Raw genomic sequence first — 12577 nt, forward strand, 5'->3', positions numbered from 1 at the left:
CAGAAGTTCAGGCTTCTGATAAAGTGGCTACAACACCTGGGAAACAGAGTCAGTCACAACTCAGATATGATTCCCTAACCATTTATGCAATTCAATTCGTTCCTCCAAGATGCACCACATAAACTCTGCACAGCATCTTGCAAGGCAGGAGGAAGGGCTCTACTTGAAAATGATGCTGCCAAACTAAAGCCAATGAAATAGGCAGGGCTTGAAAAACTGTCCCAACACCTAAGGACTCAGCCATGCTGAGAGGCACCTGTGTCACCACATACCTGTGAGATAAAGGAACAAACTGTTGTGCACCATTTATTGGAATTATATTTACTTGTAGCAGGTCAAGCAGCTCTCTACATAATGTGTTCAACAGAAGTGCAACTTACATCTCTTCCTTTCATTATTCTGTAACTAATCTCTCTCTCTGGCTCCACTCCATTCTCTCTCTCTTTTCCTTCCTATAACAGATCACGATGAGTCTTTTTCTGTGTTGTCTTTGGCGCCTGTTTCCTCCTCTCTCCTTCTCCCCACCCTCCGATACCTCTTCCCTTTTGTTTTCTGTCTTTCCCACTCCCATACCATACCTCCCCAGCTCTACACTGTCTCCCACCTACTCATTTTGTTCATACCTCATTTCCTCCAGGTATCCTGTTCATCTCCACCAGCTGCCCCTGGGAATCCAACACTAACTCAGTGTAGGTTAGAACATCTTTGGGGTACATATCTGTAGAGCCCCACAATTTAAAAAGAGCCTGCAAAAGAACCAGTTAAGAGAATTAAACACACACACCAGATGAGAGAGAAAACATGTGCTGAAGCAGTTCAAAGGCTACTGCTGCACCACAGATGAACATCCACCTAATGACATTCTAGTTATTTAAATAAAGAGGGGACAAGAACAATTGACAACATGGATCAGCTTTGTTTCTTGTTGTACAGGACATTCTGCTACAGCTCCTTCGCTGGCATTCCCCCACTGAAGTCAGCGGAGCTGTGTAAGTTGTACATCAGCTGAGGATTTCCCTAGAAAACACTTTACATAAATTAACCTGTTTTTATGCTAGTTGGGGGTAGAGAGGGTTCACACCTCGGCCTCTCCCCCCGAAACAGGAAAAGCTGGAAATGGAACTAGGAAAGGAAAGGAAAGGACAGGAATATTTCCAATGGCTACTTAGCAGGCCTTACCTGCTTGAACATTTCAGGGAAGTCGTACACATAGGTAGTGCCTAATGACTGTGCCTGGAAGCGCTTGGACTGGAGCAGATCCTTGGTAACATATGGTGTGTTAATCAGCATCCCATGCTGCGGCCCTTGCTTATCCCCATAGGAGTGAAACATAATCTAAAGGGAAGATCAGAGAGTCAGTTCCCCACCCACGCAGGTGAATTGTTCTTTACAAAGTTAATGCACAATCCCTCAGATGTGAGGTGTGGAGAGTGGTTTAGAAATGTTTGATCAGCTAGTATATGATAATACCCTACATGGTCAGTGATAACTGGATTCAATATAAAACAACAATGGGTGGGGACGTCACAGATGATACTGTAATGAATAGTAGTGTCTGCACGCACCACTGCCCTCTGCTGCTCAGAATCAGAACAGTGCAACTATGTGTCACAAGCCCTATACTCCTCAGAGCTGGCAGCAATTCTCCTCTAACTTAAGTGGTGCTTTTAAAGTAAAGTAATAATTGGAGATATACCTATCTCCTAGAACTGGAAGGGACCGAAGGTCATTGAGTCCAGCCCCCTGCCTTCACTAGCAGGACCAATTTTTGCCCCAGATTCCTAAGTGGCCCCCTCAAGGATTGAACTCACAACCCGGGGTTTAGCAGGCCAATGCTCAAACCACTGAGCTATCCCTCCCAGGAAGGTCAGAGTTCTGTTCCTGATGTCACTTGGCGGTTCCAAGTAGCTACAGTGTGCAGCTGAATGACAACTGTGGCCCCAGACTTGTTACAATATTTTCAGGAATTGTAACACCTTGAGTGGCAGCTCCCAGGAAGTACTGACTCCAGCCCTAACAGGTGCAGAAGTCCCTCCTGATGCTACCATAATTGAGTAATTGTACTTGCTCAACTATGGTAACAAGATCTGGTGAAAGGAAAGCCTGGGGGGAAGAGAGTCTGAACAGAGGGGAAATGCTTTCAGCCTTTTTTTTTTTTAAATGCACTCTGCATTAGCTCCAGTGTAAATCACGCACATTCCCAGTCCTAGGATCATTCAGTTCTTTGTAGAGACTAATATCCAGGTAGTAGCCGGACTCATTGGTCAGGAAGAGACGGATAGGAATGGCTTTGCCAACAGGAGTCAAACGAATATTGATCTTCACTTCAGCTTGCAGGACCCGGAGTTTCCACAACCTGCTGCCGTAGCGCATCACCATGGAGCGGACAGCCTCCTCGATCTAGGGACACAAACGCCAGACACCTGGGCATGCTTGACCATCTGACAGGGGAATCTCAAAATGGTTTCATTCAGACAGGCCGATTAGTCTCATGACTACGTAACACCACACTCCCAGGCCGTAACAGGCCACAAGTCTAAGCACAAGAGCATCTTTCCCCTGTCCTGCTCCTTTTAAGCTTTCACACACAGACATTTTAAATGTGTACCAATGAGAAATTGCTAGACATCCCCCTTCCCTGGCCCTGTACCACCACCTCCCTACTCTCCTCTCTGGCATCACTGCAACACCCTCCCAGGCCCCTCCAGCTGAGCACAACTTGGTGCTGTTAAACGTGTTTGCCTGACCAAAAAAAACTGGTTGTGTGGAACAAGTTGTGGAATCTCAGTCATTGGAGGTTAAGAGCAAGTTAGACAAACACCTCTCAGGGATGGTCTAGATCAGGCCTGCACAACTCGTAAAGCGGTGAGGGCCATATTACTCCAAAGAAAACAGCTGAGGGCTGACCCGCCCCAGCGCTGCCAAGCCCCCCCCGAAACACAATCCCCCCCTCCAGCGCCACCGAGCCCCGCTCTTAAATACTCCCCCCCCGCCCCAGCACTGCCCGCCCCGCGGAAACAAACCCTCCTTCCCCAGCGCTGCCCCACCGAAACAGTGGTATTGAACCTTGGTAATATGTTATAGCGGGCCCCTAAGGTAGTATAATTAAGGTAAAAGAGAAAGTGTCTTTTTGCTAGAAGTAGACTAAGATCTTCCCCCCACTTTGTAATCAATTGCCCTGTTACATGAATGAGGTGTGACTGAGGAAGGTGTGGAAGGCAGCACCTCCAGACAGCAGCAACCCTTGGAGAGGGGATGGGAGCTAGACCAGATCAGTAGAACAGGTCAGCCACTGACTCCTCACTCACCTCCTCAGCCCCCCACCACCCCCTTCCGGCTCGCCTCCTCAGCCCCCGCCACTGCCCACCCACCCACTAGCCTCCTCAGCCCCCACACCCCCCGGCTCACCTCCTCACCCCCCGCTATTGCCCACCTGCCTCTTCAGCCCCCCTCCCTCACCCGCCGTTTGCCTCCTCACCCCCCCATAGGCCACACAGTGAGCCCACCTACTCACCCCCCACGGGCCGCATGTTGTACCGGCCTGGTCTAGATAACAGGTAGTCCTGCCTCAGTGCAGGGGACTGGACTAGATGACCTATCAAGGTCCCTTCCAGTCTTACACTTCTATTCAATCTCCTCCCTCCCTCCTTCTCAGTCCCCGACAGCCCAGAAAGCAAAGGTCCAGTACACCCCCACATTGATCCCCTGATACTGGCAGGCAGCCACTCAGTACCACTCACCAACCATTTTACATGAGAATTCCTGCAGGTCTAAGTTTAAACAGACTAATTCATTCCTACGTTAGCGGTCTCAGCATCTCCCCAGCACACAGCACCTCCACCAGGAGCACACAGAACAGGAGGCAAAGCACTACAGCTAATGGAGTGGAATGGGGGAGAAGGTGGAGGGAGAATGGAACAGCAACAGGATGATCACTACTTGGGGGAAGAAATGTCTCTCATCCCTCCCAATTGTTGCTCCTATAGCCAAATCTACCACTGTGAAACCTCTGCGTACAGGAAAAAACATGGCTGTTCCATTTTTCGTGCTCATCAGAAATGAAAAAGAAAAAGGTTTTGATTATTTGTATTACCATAGTGCCTTGCAGCCCTGGTCTCAGACCAAGATCCTGGGATGCTAGGTGCTGCACAGACAGACCAAAGAGGTGACCGCTGCCCCAGAAAGCTTGTTCTCCACTTCAACGAAGCTCACCTTGGACGGATCCATGATGACAGTGGGCACAAAGTTGAGGAAGATATGGTTACAGTCAGTGCGGACACTGGTGTTGCTGAAGGCCACTTCCAACTCATCCATTGCTTCCAGGAGTAACCGTTCACCCTCATTCTGCAGGTATTCAAAAGAGGCCTCCTGGAACAGGGCACAAGGCAGCAGGTGAGCTGGGAATGACTAGCGAGCGGCAATACCGCCACAGGTAAGACAGAAGCTTGTCCCTGCCCGAATCAGGCTGGCGAACAAAGTGCAGCCTTAGCCTCCAGCTGTAATACAGAAGCGTAGCCCATGGCTGTGACAGGGTCAGAGCAGGGCATTGGCACCTGCAGTCTCCATGTGCCATGCTCCTATATTAAAAAGGAGCAGAGCTGCAATACGCTCCTTCACAGATACAACTGGGCATGTAATCCTGAGCTCCTGGCAGGCCACCCTTCAAACTGGCAAAGTTTGGGCACCCCCCCAAAAAAGAAATGCCCCACTCCCTGGCTATCCTAGATTGCAGTCCTTAAAGCCAGAGCAAAATAACAGCAAGGAAATCATAGCTTTTTCCCATTGGGTGTTTCTGAACACTGTCCATTAATGCGTCAGTAGCTTGATGGAGGAAAAGGTGATCTCTGAGAGAAAGTGACCTGGAGGTGAGGCACTATTTCAAACCTGTCCCCAACTGGCTGTGGCCAGAAGGATGGTCTTGGGGCTAAGGCACTAGATTGGGACCATGGATATTGGGGTTCAATCCCCAACTCAGCCACAGATGCCCTGTATCAGCATGGGCAACTCGTTTCAATCTCTGTGCCTTAGGCTCCCCAGAGGACAGCATGTGGCTGTGAGGATAAATTCATCAACGTCTGCAAGACACTATGGAGATGGGGGATAGAAAGTGCCATGGATGGTCTGTAGTTTCTACCACATCTAGCCAACATGCGTCTGCATTTCAGAACCATCCTCACAGCTGGTTCCTGTCTTGGCAGCCACAGCAGACTGGCTAAAAAGGAGTAGCATATGCCTATTCAGAGAGAGGGGTAGGAATACACAACAGGCCCATCCCTCCCTGCACAACAGTCTTCCAGAGAGCTGTACAGGTCTGGACAAAGCAACAAAAAGACGGTGTTAATTTTGAGTCACAGCATAAGGAACACTAAGTCCTTTTACCTTAGTGATGAGGTCAGAGTGTCTTATAATGGCTCGTATGAAAAACCTGTAGTCAGTAACTTCATTGCCCTCTTCCACTTTGGCAGCTCCTAGATAGAGGTGCATCCTGTGGTTGGCACAGGGGACAGCAGTCAGGTCAAAGTTACGCATCCGATTCAGCTCCAGTTGGAAGGCCAGGGCTGGTTCCAAGTGCCGATAAATCCGGTCTTCTGCAAACTGAGTGCGCAACAGAGAAGAGAGCAAACCTCTGTTTGACTTTGGAATAATTTCACTATTTCTAGAGCTGACTTAAGCGACGTCAGACAGCAGAATCGGACAATGAGCCTTACCTCATCTCTTGCTCTAAACGTAAAAAACTTTGGAAATTCGCTCTACAAAAAAGGGAAAAAACAGACACATTAACAAAATTAACCCAGCAATGGCAATAAATACAGACAGGAGACTCAAGCAATTCTCACCTGTACTAGCAAAAAGGGCATTGAAACACAAGACAGTGAAGTCACCCCCAAAAGAGGAAGAGCAACTTGTAACATCTTTGTTTTGAACCCGTCCCACCCCATCTGTAATTCACATTTTACATTAAGAGTACCCTCCTATAAAGAGCAACACAATAGATATGTCGATCTATTGTTACAGAGGCTAACAGGTTGCTTATGCCCAAATAAATCTGTTAGTCTCTAAAGTGCCTCATTGTTTTTGCTGATACAGACTAACATGGCTACCACTCTGAAACCTGTCAGGTTGCTTATAACCATCCATAACACCTTCTACTGACGTCCTTCTTTTATCCCTCTAACACATACCACTCATGCCTGTAACAGGCTTGTAACATCTAGCCATCATTTACTAGTCTTTAAAAACTATATTGAGTGTACATTTGAAAGCATGACCAACATGATACTGCAACTCAAAGTCCTCTCTCCGCTCACCTTCTGCACAATTAAAAACGTGATTCTCCGGAGGCCACAGTCAACGAGGATGTTTTTCTGTATGAAAAGCAGGAGACAAGCATCACATCACCAGAAAAGCCTTCATGTGCCCAAGGGTATTTTAAAACACCACCCCCAGGAAAACAGACAACTCTGACAGACATTACCACTAACTCCGCAAATAGGAGCATTATACATTGCCTGCCAGGAGGGCTGAAGTGACAGCTGTAGTACATCAGGTGAGCATACTGTACAGGAGCTGCACCCCAAGTTTATAAGCAGAATACTGTATGAGGCACAAGACCTTCGACTGAGCAAAGGTTCTCAAGACTGGCACCAGCTCCTCATCCTCAAGGTGGCCGGCCCATCGGATGGCTGTGTTCAGGATGTGGATGGGCTCCTCTTGGATGTTCTGAAAACAAGACGGTGACGTCAGTCCCAGAAGTATTCATGCTGTGTCTCCAGAAGGACATGACCAGACATCAGCCTCACCCTATTGTCCTCTTCTTCGTAGAGTGTGGATCGCGCCTCGCTGAACAGGGGACTCTCTGAGGGTGGGTCGGCAAAGCAGGAGATCACTTCATCAAAATTCCTGGCAGAATCCAAACAAGGTGTGGTGGATAAGTCAGTGATTGCAGCAAGCTAGAGAAGTCCTTGCACACAACCCACCTAATACAAAAGCCAACAGCCTCAAACTATGGAGAGTGTTCCCTGAGGACAAGCATTCAGCAGGGAATTGGGTACATCAGCAGTGAAGGAAAAAAGCTTGCCTGGGACTCAATTCCACAGACTCCCTCTGTGATCTTGGGAGTCATTTGTTAACCTATCCTCCTCCAAAGTTCACAAGGATGTAGTAAGGATAACCCATTAATGGCTGTGAGGCACTCAGATACTATGGTGGTAAGGGCCGTGAGGACCTACACACAGACAGGCAAGCACTCTAGAAGAATTACAAGTTACATTCTCTTTAACAAGTGTTTCCATGAATTAAAAAAGCAACAGTTTACCTAAGTGAATCATCATCTCCCCCTGCTTTGAGCGTCACGCTGGAAACATCTTCTCCAACCACCTAATGCTGAGCTTTGGCAAGATTCTTTGGACTCAGGATTTCTTAACGGTCAGACTGAAGACCGTGCACAGAACTAAACACTCGCCCGGTTTGCTTTGGTATAACAGTGGTAGTACCGGGTTAGCATAACGGAGATGGTGTTTGGCTAACACTACGTGTGCTATTTATCCCCCCCCCCAGCCTTCCCGCCATACCTTGTGAAATCTTCAAATCTGTCAAAAGCAACCATGGCTCCCATTCTCTGACACAGAGGAGAAAAGCCGCTGTCCATGAACAGCTCGGTGCTATGCCTGGCTAAGTCAGGGTTCGATACGCTGATCGGGATAGACATTCTGTACAAAGAACAAGAGAGCAGTTAGATAGGACATGGATACAGGTAATACTCATGTGATGCGAGGAAACAGCTTATCTAGAATTCATGCTCATTAAAAAAAAAATAAAGAGAGAGAGAGAGAGAGAGAGAATTACCTGTATAAATCTCCCTCCCCCTCCCCTCCCGGAGCTGAGGTGTCTGTAAAGAATCCTATCCATACTGCCTCCTTAGCCACCAGTGTCTTGTTACTGTTTCCTTTTCTTTACCCAGATCAGACCTAGTGACAACTATTCAGAGAATACAATTCTTTTAAAAACCCTTTAACAATCACATCAAGCTCACTGCAAAAGTGCTCGGTTTGACAGGCCCCAGGGTTTCTGGGGAAAGCTGAGGGTAGGTGGTTTTAGGGGCAGTGGGATGGGGTTTGCTGATATGTTTTTCCATTTTATTAAACTGCTGGGCGATGTTTTCATTAGCTATGATTTTAATTGCCATGTGGTGCCTAGAGCTCTCTTCTCTATTACATTCTTTTAAAAATTGAAAGAACGATCTACCCAGCTAACGTATGTCTGAAAAGGGGCCTGTCATGGAGATCCACATGCCAATAACAATAGCAAACACACACACGAGAAAATAGCATTTCTGCACAAGTCACGTGGCTCGGGAGCTGGATGCAAGGCACCGAACAGAAACACTGGCAGCATCAGCTCAGCCCTACAAACCCATCCTCCTGGGTAGTCCCACTAGAGAGCCCCAAAGCTTCCTCTTCCTTTTCACTGACAGCTCAGTGATCCCAGTTCCTCCACTGGAGACACCCAGCAGTGCAAGGAACAGGTGGGGATTTTAACTCTGCACGGGCTCACTGGCTATCTGCAGCATGCTCTCCCCATGCTGTGCTAGCCATTTGTTTCTTGGAGTAAAAACACATCACCTGTTCGGCTCTCTTACGTTTCCTGGTTAGTGGATTCTCAGGACTTGCTAGTGCTCTGACTCGTAACGCTGGCTCAAGAGAACTGTAAGAATTTACCTTTGTTTCCAAGCCCTCCATCAAGTCACGTTTAAAACACGCCAGTGACAGCCTGACAATCCCACTACTACCCTGTAGGCATGTGTTACTGATGTCTCCATCACACAGCGCCAGTGGCAGCATTCTATAAAGGGATCTGCTATAATTTTAATATACCCCATACCCTCAAAGTTCTTGGGTCACTGATACTATCTTGCATCACAGGTAGGTTAAATTTGGGGTAGAATTTCACTGAGAACCCAATAATGCTGGAGAGCAAGACAAGTCCCCTTTCTTGGCAAGGTTTGGACACTGCACACACACCCCCAATCCATAATTCTTCCATGCCAGTCAGGGAGCATAAGATTGGCGCAGTCTTCCCTGCAGAGCACCAGTGACCAAGTTCTGCACAGAGGGAGTCTAGTATTCCTGCCTCTGCCTGGGGCAGTTTTGCAATGAGATTGTTTCCTTGTTTCAGCAGGATCTTCCCCCATCTCACATTAGTCCAACATGCCAGAGGTTAATCATAAATTATTCATTTGTATTAACAGAGCTCTACTTGCGCCAAAAAAAAAAAAAAAAAAAAAGCAAATAATCACAGGGCTGTGATTTCTCTAGAACAGGGGTTCTCAAACTGGGGAGGATCGCAAGCTGTCAACCTCCACCCCAAACTCTGCTTTGCCTCCAGCATTTATAATGGTATTAAATATACAAAAGAGTGTTTTTAATTTATAAGGGGGGGGTTGCACTTGGAGGCTTGCTATGTGAAAGGGGTCACCAGTACAAAAGTTTGAGAACCAAAGATCTAGAACCAATCTGGGTTTGCACAAGGACATAGGTTCCAAACTAAGCAACAGGGTTAATTAATTCACATTAGAAACAGACCGGCAGATCTGAAAGGTCTTCCCTGACGTGAGCCCTTTTTGGATTGTTACCAGTACAGAACTACATCCTTTGGGCTCTGAGAAGAGAGCAGCCTACGTTTGCTGTTGGTACTATGAACGTTAACCCGACCAGCTTTACTTTGCACGGTCATGGGCCAAGCTGAAGACTGGGACTCAGGACTCCTGGGTTACTATAGTTCTATCACTGAACTGCTTCGTGACCCTCGGCGAGTCCTTTCACTTCCGAGTTCATCTACAGAATGGGGAAGACACCGACTCAGCTCCCAGTCATGTGACGAGGAGTAACACCCACAGAGCACTTTGGAGATGTAAAGCCTCAAGTCTTTATTTTATTCTCCTGCCAGGCACACCTGGCTGCCTCTAACAGCTCTCCCCTCACATTCTAAAAGCAGCGTGCACAGAGGTGACTACCACGCCGCTTAGTAGCTTAGGTTTGTTCTGATTTCGGCTTACAGAGCAGCATCCGCTCAGCTTGAGGGACGAGACTGTATGCAAACTTCTGCCCATCTCCCAGCACCACTAGGAATGCCTGATTCAGAAAGAACCCATTCTGCCCTGCCGGCCAGAGAGCGAAGTGCCACCATAGCAGCCAGTAAGTCATGGGGGAGAGAGAGAGAAATGGGCACATCAGGTAGCGTATTAATGCAGCAGGCATTAATCACTTCTCATGCTTCAAAGAGAAAATTCTGCACTCTACCTGCTCAAAGCAGGGCTGTTGCCTCTGAAATCAGAGTATCAAACAACTCGGTGAGCTACAGCATGAAACACCAGTTCTTCGATTAACACAGCAAACCCAACAATGTGTACCAGATGGAAAAGGGGATTTATCCACTGAGAGCCCACCTAGGAAGGCTTAATAATTTCCCATTGAGGGTCTCCATCATTGAGTTAATGAGAAATTAATTAAACAGCTTTACAAAAGCAGGTGGGGGGGGAGGATGCTCCAACCTCCTCATGTATCCATTGTTACAGTTATCAAGCCATGGAAGCATAGGCACCAACTCCATGGGTGCTCTGGGGCTAGAGCACCCCACAGAGAAAAAAAATGGTGGGTGCTGAGTACCCACTGGCAGCCTCTTCCCCCCCCCCCCATCAGCTCCCCTTCAACCCCCCTGTGCCTTTGGCCCGCTGGCAGGCCCCACCGATCAGCACCTCCCCCTCCTTCCTGCCCACTTCAATCAGCTGTTTCTTTCGCAGTGTGCAGAACACTCTGGGGTGGGGGAGGAGCAAGGACATGGCGCACTCAAGGGAGAGGGTGCAACTGAGCAGGAAGGGGTGGAAGGGGGTGGAGAGGGGGCGGGAAGAGGCATGGCATGGGTGGGGCCTTGGGGGAAGGGGTGGAGTGGGGACGGGGCCTGGGGCAGAACTGGGGCTTGAGCCCTGCCCCCCGGCACTTCAAAAAGTCGGTGCCTGTGCATGGAAGTCGAGTTCATCAATAACCATGTAGAACCGGGCAACAGACTAAGTGCAGGTCGTTCCTACCTATTTGGATGCGATGATGGCAACATAAACTGAAACTCTACCACACACGTGCCATCTGAGAGCTGACGATGCTGCAAGCTGTTTAGTTCATAGGCGATATATCCTCTCCTCACATACACCTGAGCAAAGACGCAGGAGAAGAATTTACTTTGAAATCAGAGTGCTTTCCCATGGCCAACCACCGAAGCAACCACGATGGGCAACAAAGCCTCCTTCATTGGCACTAAAAGCAGCTCGAAGAGCTGCATTTTTTCTAAATAAATGGCAGCCAAAGTCTTCAATTCACTCTTTACCTCCAGAGCTGCCATGCGCACTAGCTGGTTGGAGTGGTAGAAGAAGGTAGGGAGCACATCAAAGATGGTGGTTTCCGAGAGGATCAGTTTCTGTCATGAGGAAAACATAATTCAACGCAAGACAAGGTTTGAACAACCCAGTGCTGGCATGAAAGATTAAGAGATGGAAGTTACACAGCTGCAGTTGCTTCCAATCTTGAAGCTCCCTCAGTAGCTTTTGCTAGATTCGTTAGCCTGCAGTTCAAATGAGGGTTTTGAATGATTTAAGGTGTAATCTAGAGTACCCATCACCACAGTTCTCAATTCCTAGCATATGGACATATTTCCCTACTAGGGGAACAGAATCCTCCATTCACTTCTGACCCCTTCTGAGGAGAGTGGCAGAAAGAGAGTGAACCTGTGCTATGGGCCTTCGTCTGGAAGAGATCAGAAAGCAGCATTTCACATGGTCTGATATATACTAGCATCAACAGCTTAAGCTGCAAGACATTCATGCCTTTTTAAGGCCTTTTGAAATAAATGGCTTACAAATCAAACTGCTTCACTAAGAACTAACTAAAAGGTAAAATCCCATGCTTTAGAATTAATTGTAAGAAGTAGTCACAACCTTTAGGTTTTCAGGGCAGAACTGGTGGCCGTACATGTCGATAGCAGACAGGAATATGGACTCCACCTGATTATGTCTCAGTTCATAAGAAGGGAGGTGAGAGGCAATCAAAACCTACACATAAAAAGAATCTAAATAAATGGCTATGATTTGGAGGCAGAAGGGGAAGGTTGAGGGAAAAATCACCACCATTTAACAACATGGTGTAAACCACAAAACATACTAACCTGCCTGGCTCGCAAAGCCACTTTGGAGTGCTCCGTTTTACTGAGCTGTGTTAGCTCAGTGAGAATGGCCATCAGCTCCTCTGTCATGGTGGAGTCTCGACCACACAGCTGGTCCTATTAAATATCCTTCCAGTGTTAATGACTAACGCTGACTGAACAGAAACCTCCATCTACATTCCTTACTTTGCCTACAAACGTCTGTACACTGAACCAAGAAGAAGTGCACTTCTCTTCTAACATACACACACTGACCCAATGTTTTGTTCTGGCCTTGGAATCTATATAAAGAAGGGACCACTGTGATCATCTAGTCTGATCTCCTTTATGGCACAGGCCAGAAAACCTCCCCTTTTCTTAAAAGTCAGTA

At 47.7% G+C, this 12577-nt stretch overlaps 1 protein-coding gene across 20 annotated transcripts in view; it reads right to left on the reverse strand.

Annotated features, from left to right (window-relative positions):
* The window catches only part of ACACB (acetyl-CoA carboxylase beta), a 76160-nt gene that overhangs the window by 13947 nt on the left and 49636 nt on the right, over window positions 1-12577 (reverse strand). For 16 of the 20 annotated variants that reach the window (XR_005589479.1, XR_005589478.1, XM_039504697.1 and 13 more), the window contains 15 exons: window positions 12211-12324; window positions 11984-12097; window positions 11377-11466; window positions 11084-11202; window positions 7572-7709; window positions 6801-6900; window positions 6613-6720; window positions 6309-6365; window positions 5709-5750; window positions 5380-5595; window positions 4213-4368; window positions 2197-2400; window positions 1180-1335; window positions 624-746; window positions 381-452 (listed from right to left, as the gene is read on the reverse strand). Coding sequence is in view for 18 of the 20 variants with exons in the window: in XM_039504697.1 (XP_039360631.1) it covers window positions 381-452; window positions 624-746; window positions 1180-1335; window positions 2197-2400; window positions 4213-4368; window positions 5380-5595; window positions 5709-5750; window positions 6309-6365; window positions 6613-6720; window positions 6801-6900; window positions 7572-7709; window positions 11084-11202; window positions 11377-11466; window positions 11984-12097; window positions 12211-12324 (1809 nt within the window). In the remaining 2 variants the exon portion in view is untranslated. The remainder of the gene's footprint in view (window positions 1-380; window positions 453-623; window positions 747-1179; window positions 1336-2196; window positions 2401-4212; window positions 4369-5379; window positions 5596-5708; window positions 5751-6308; window positions 6366-6612; window positions 6721-6800; window positions 6901-7571; window positions 7710-11083; window positions 11203-11376; window positions 11467-11983; window positions 12098-12210; window positions 12325-12577) is intronic. The other 4 variants (XM_039504700.1, XM_039504702.1, XM_039504701.1 and 1 more) reach the window with 4 other exon arrangements.

Source organism: Mauremys reevesii, linkage group 18 (assembly GCF_016161935.1).
Source record: "Mauremys reevesii isolate NIE-2019 linkage group 18, ASM1616193v1, whole genome shotgun sequence".
Classification (NCBI taxonomy): Eukaryota; Metazoa; Chordata; order Testudines; family Geoemydidae; genus Mauremys; species Mauremys reevesii.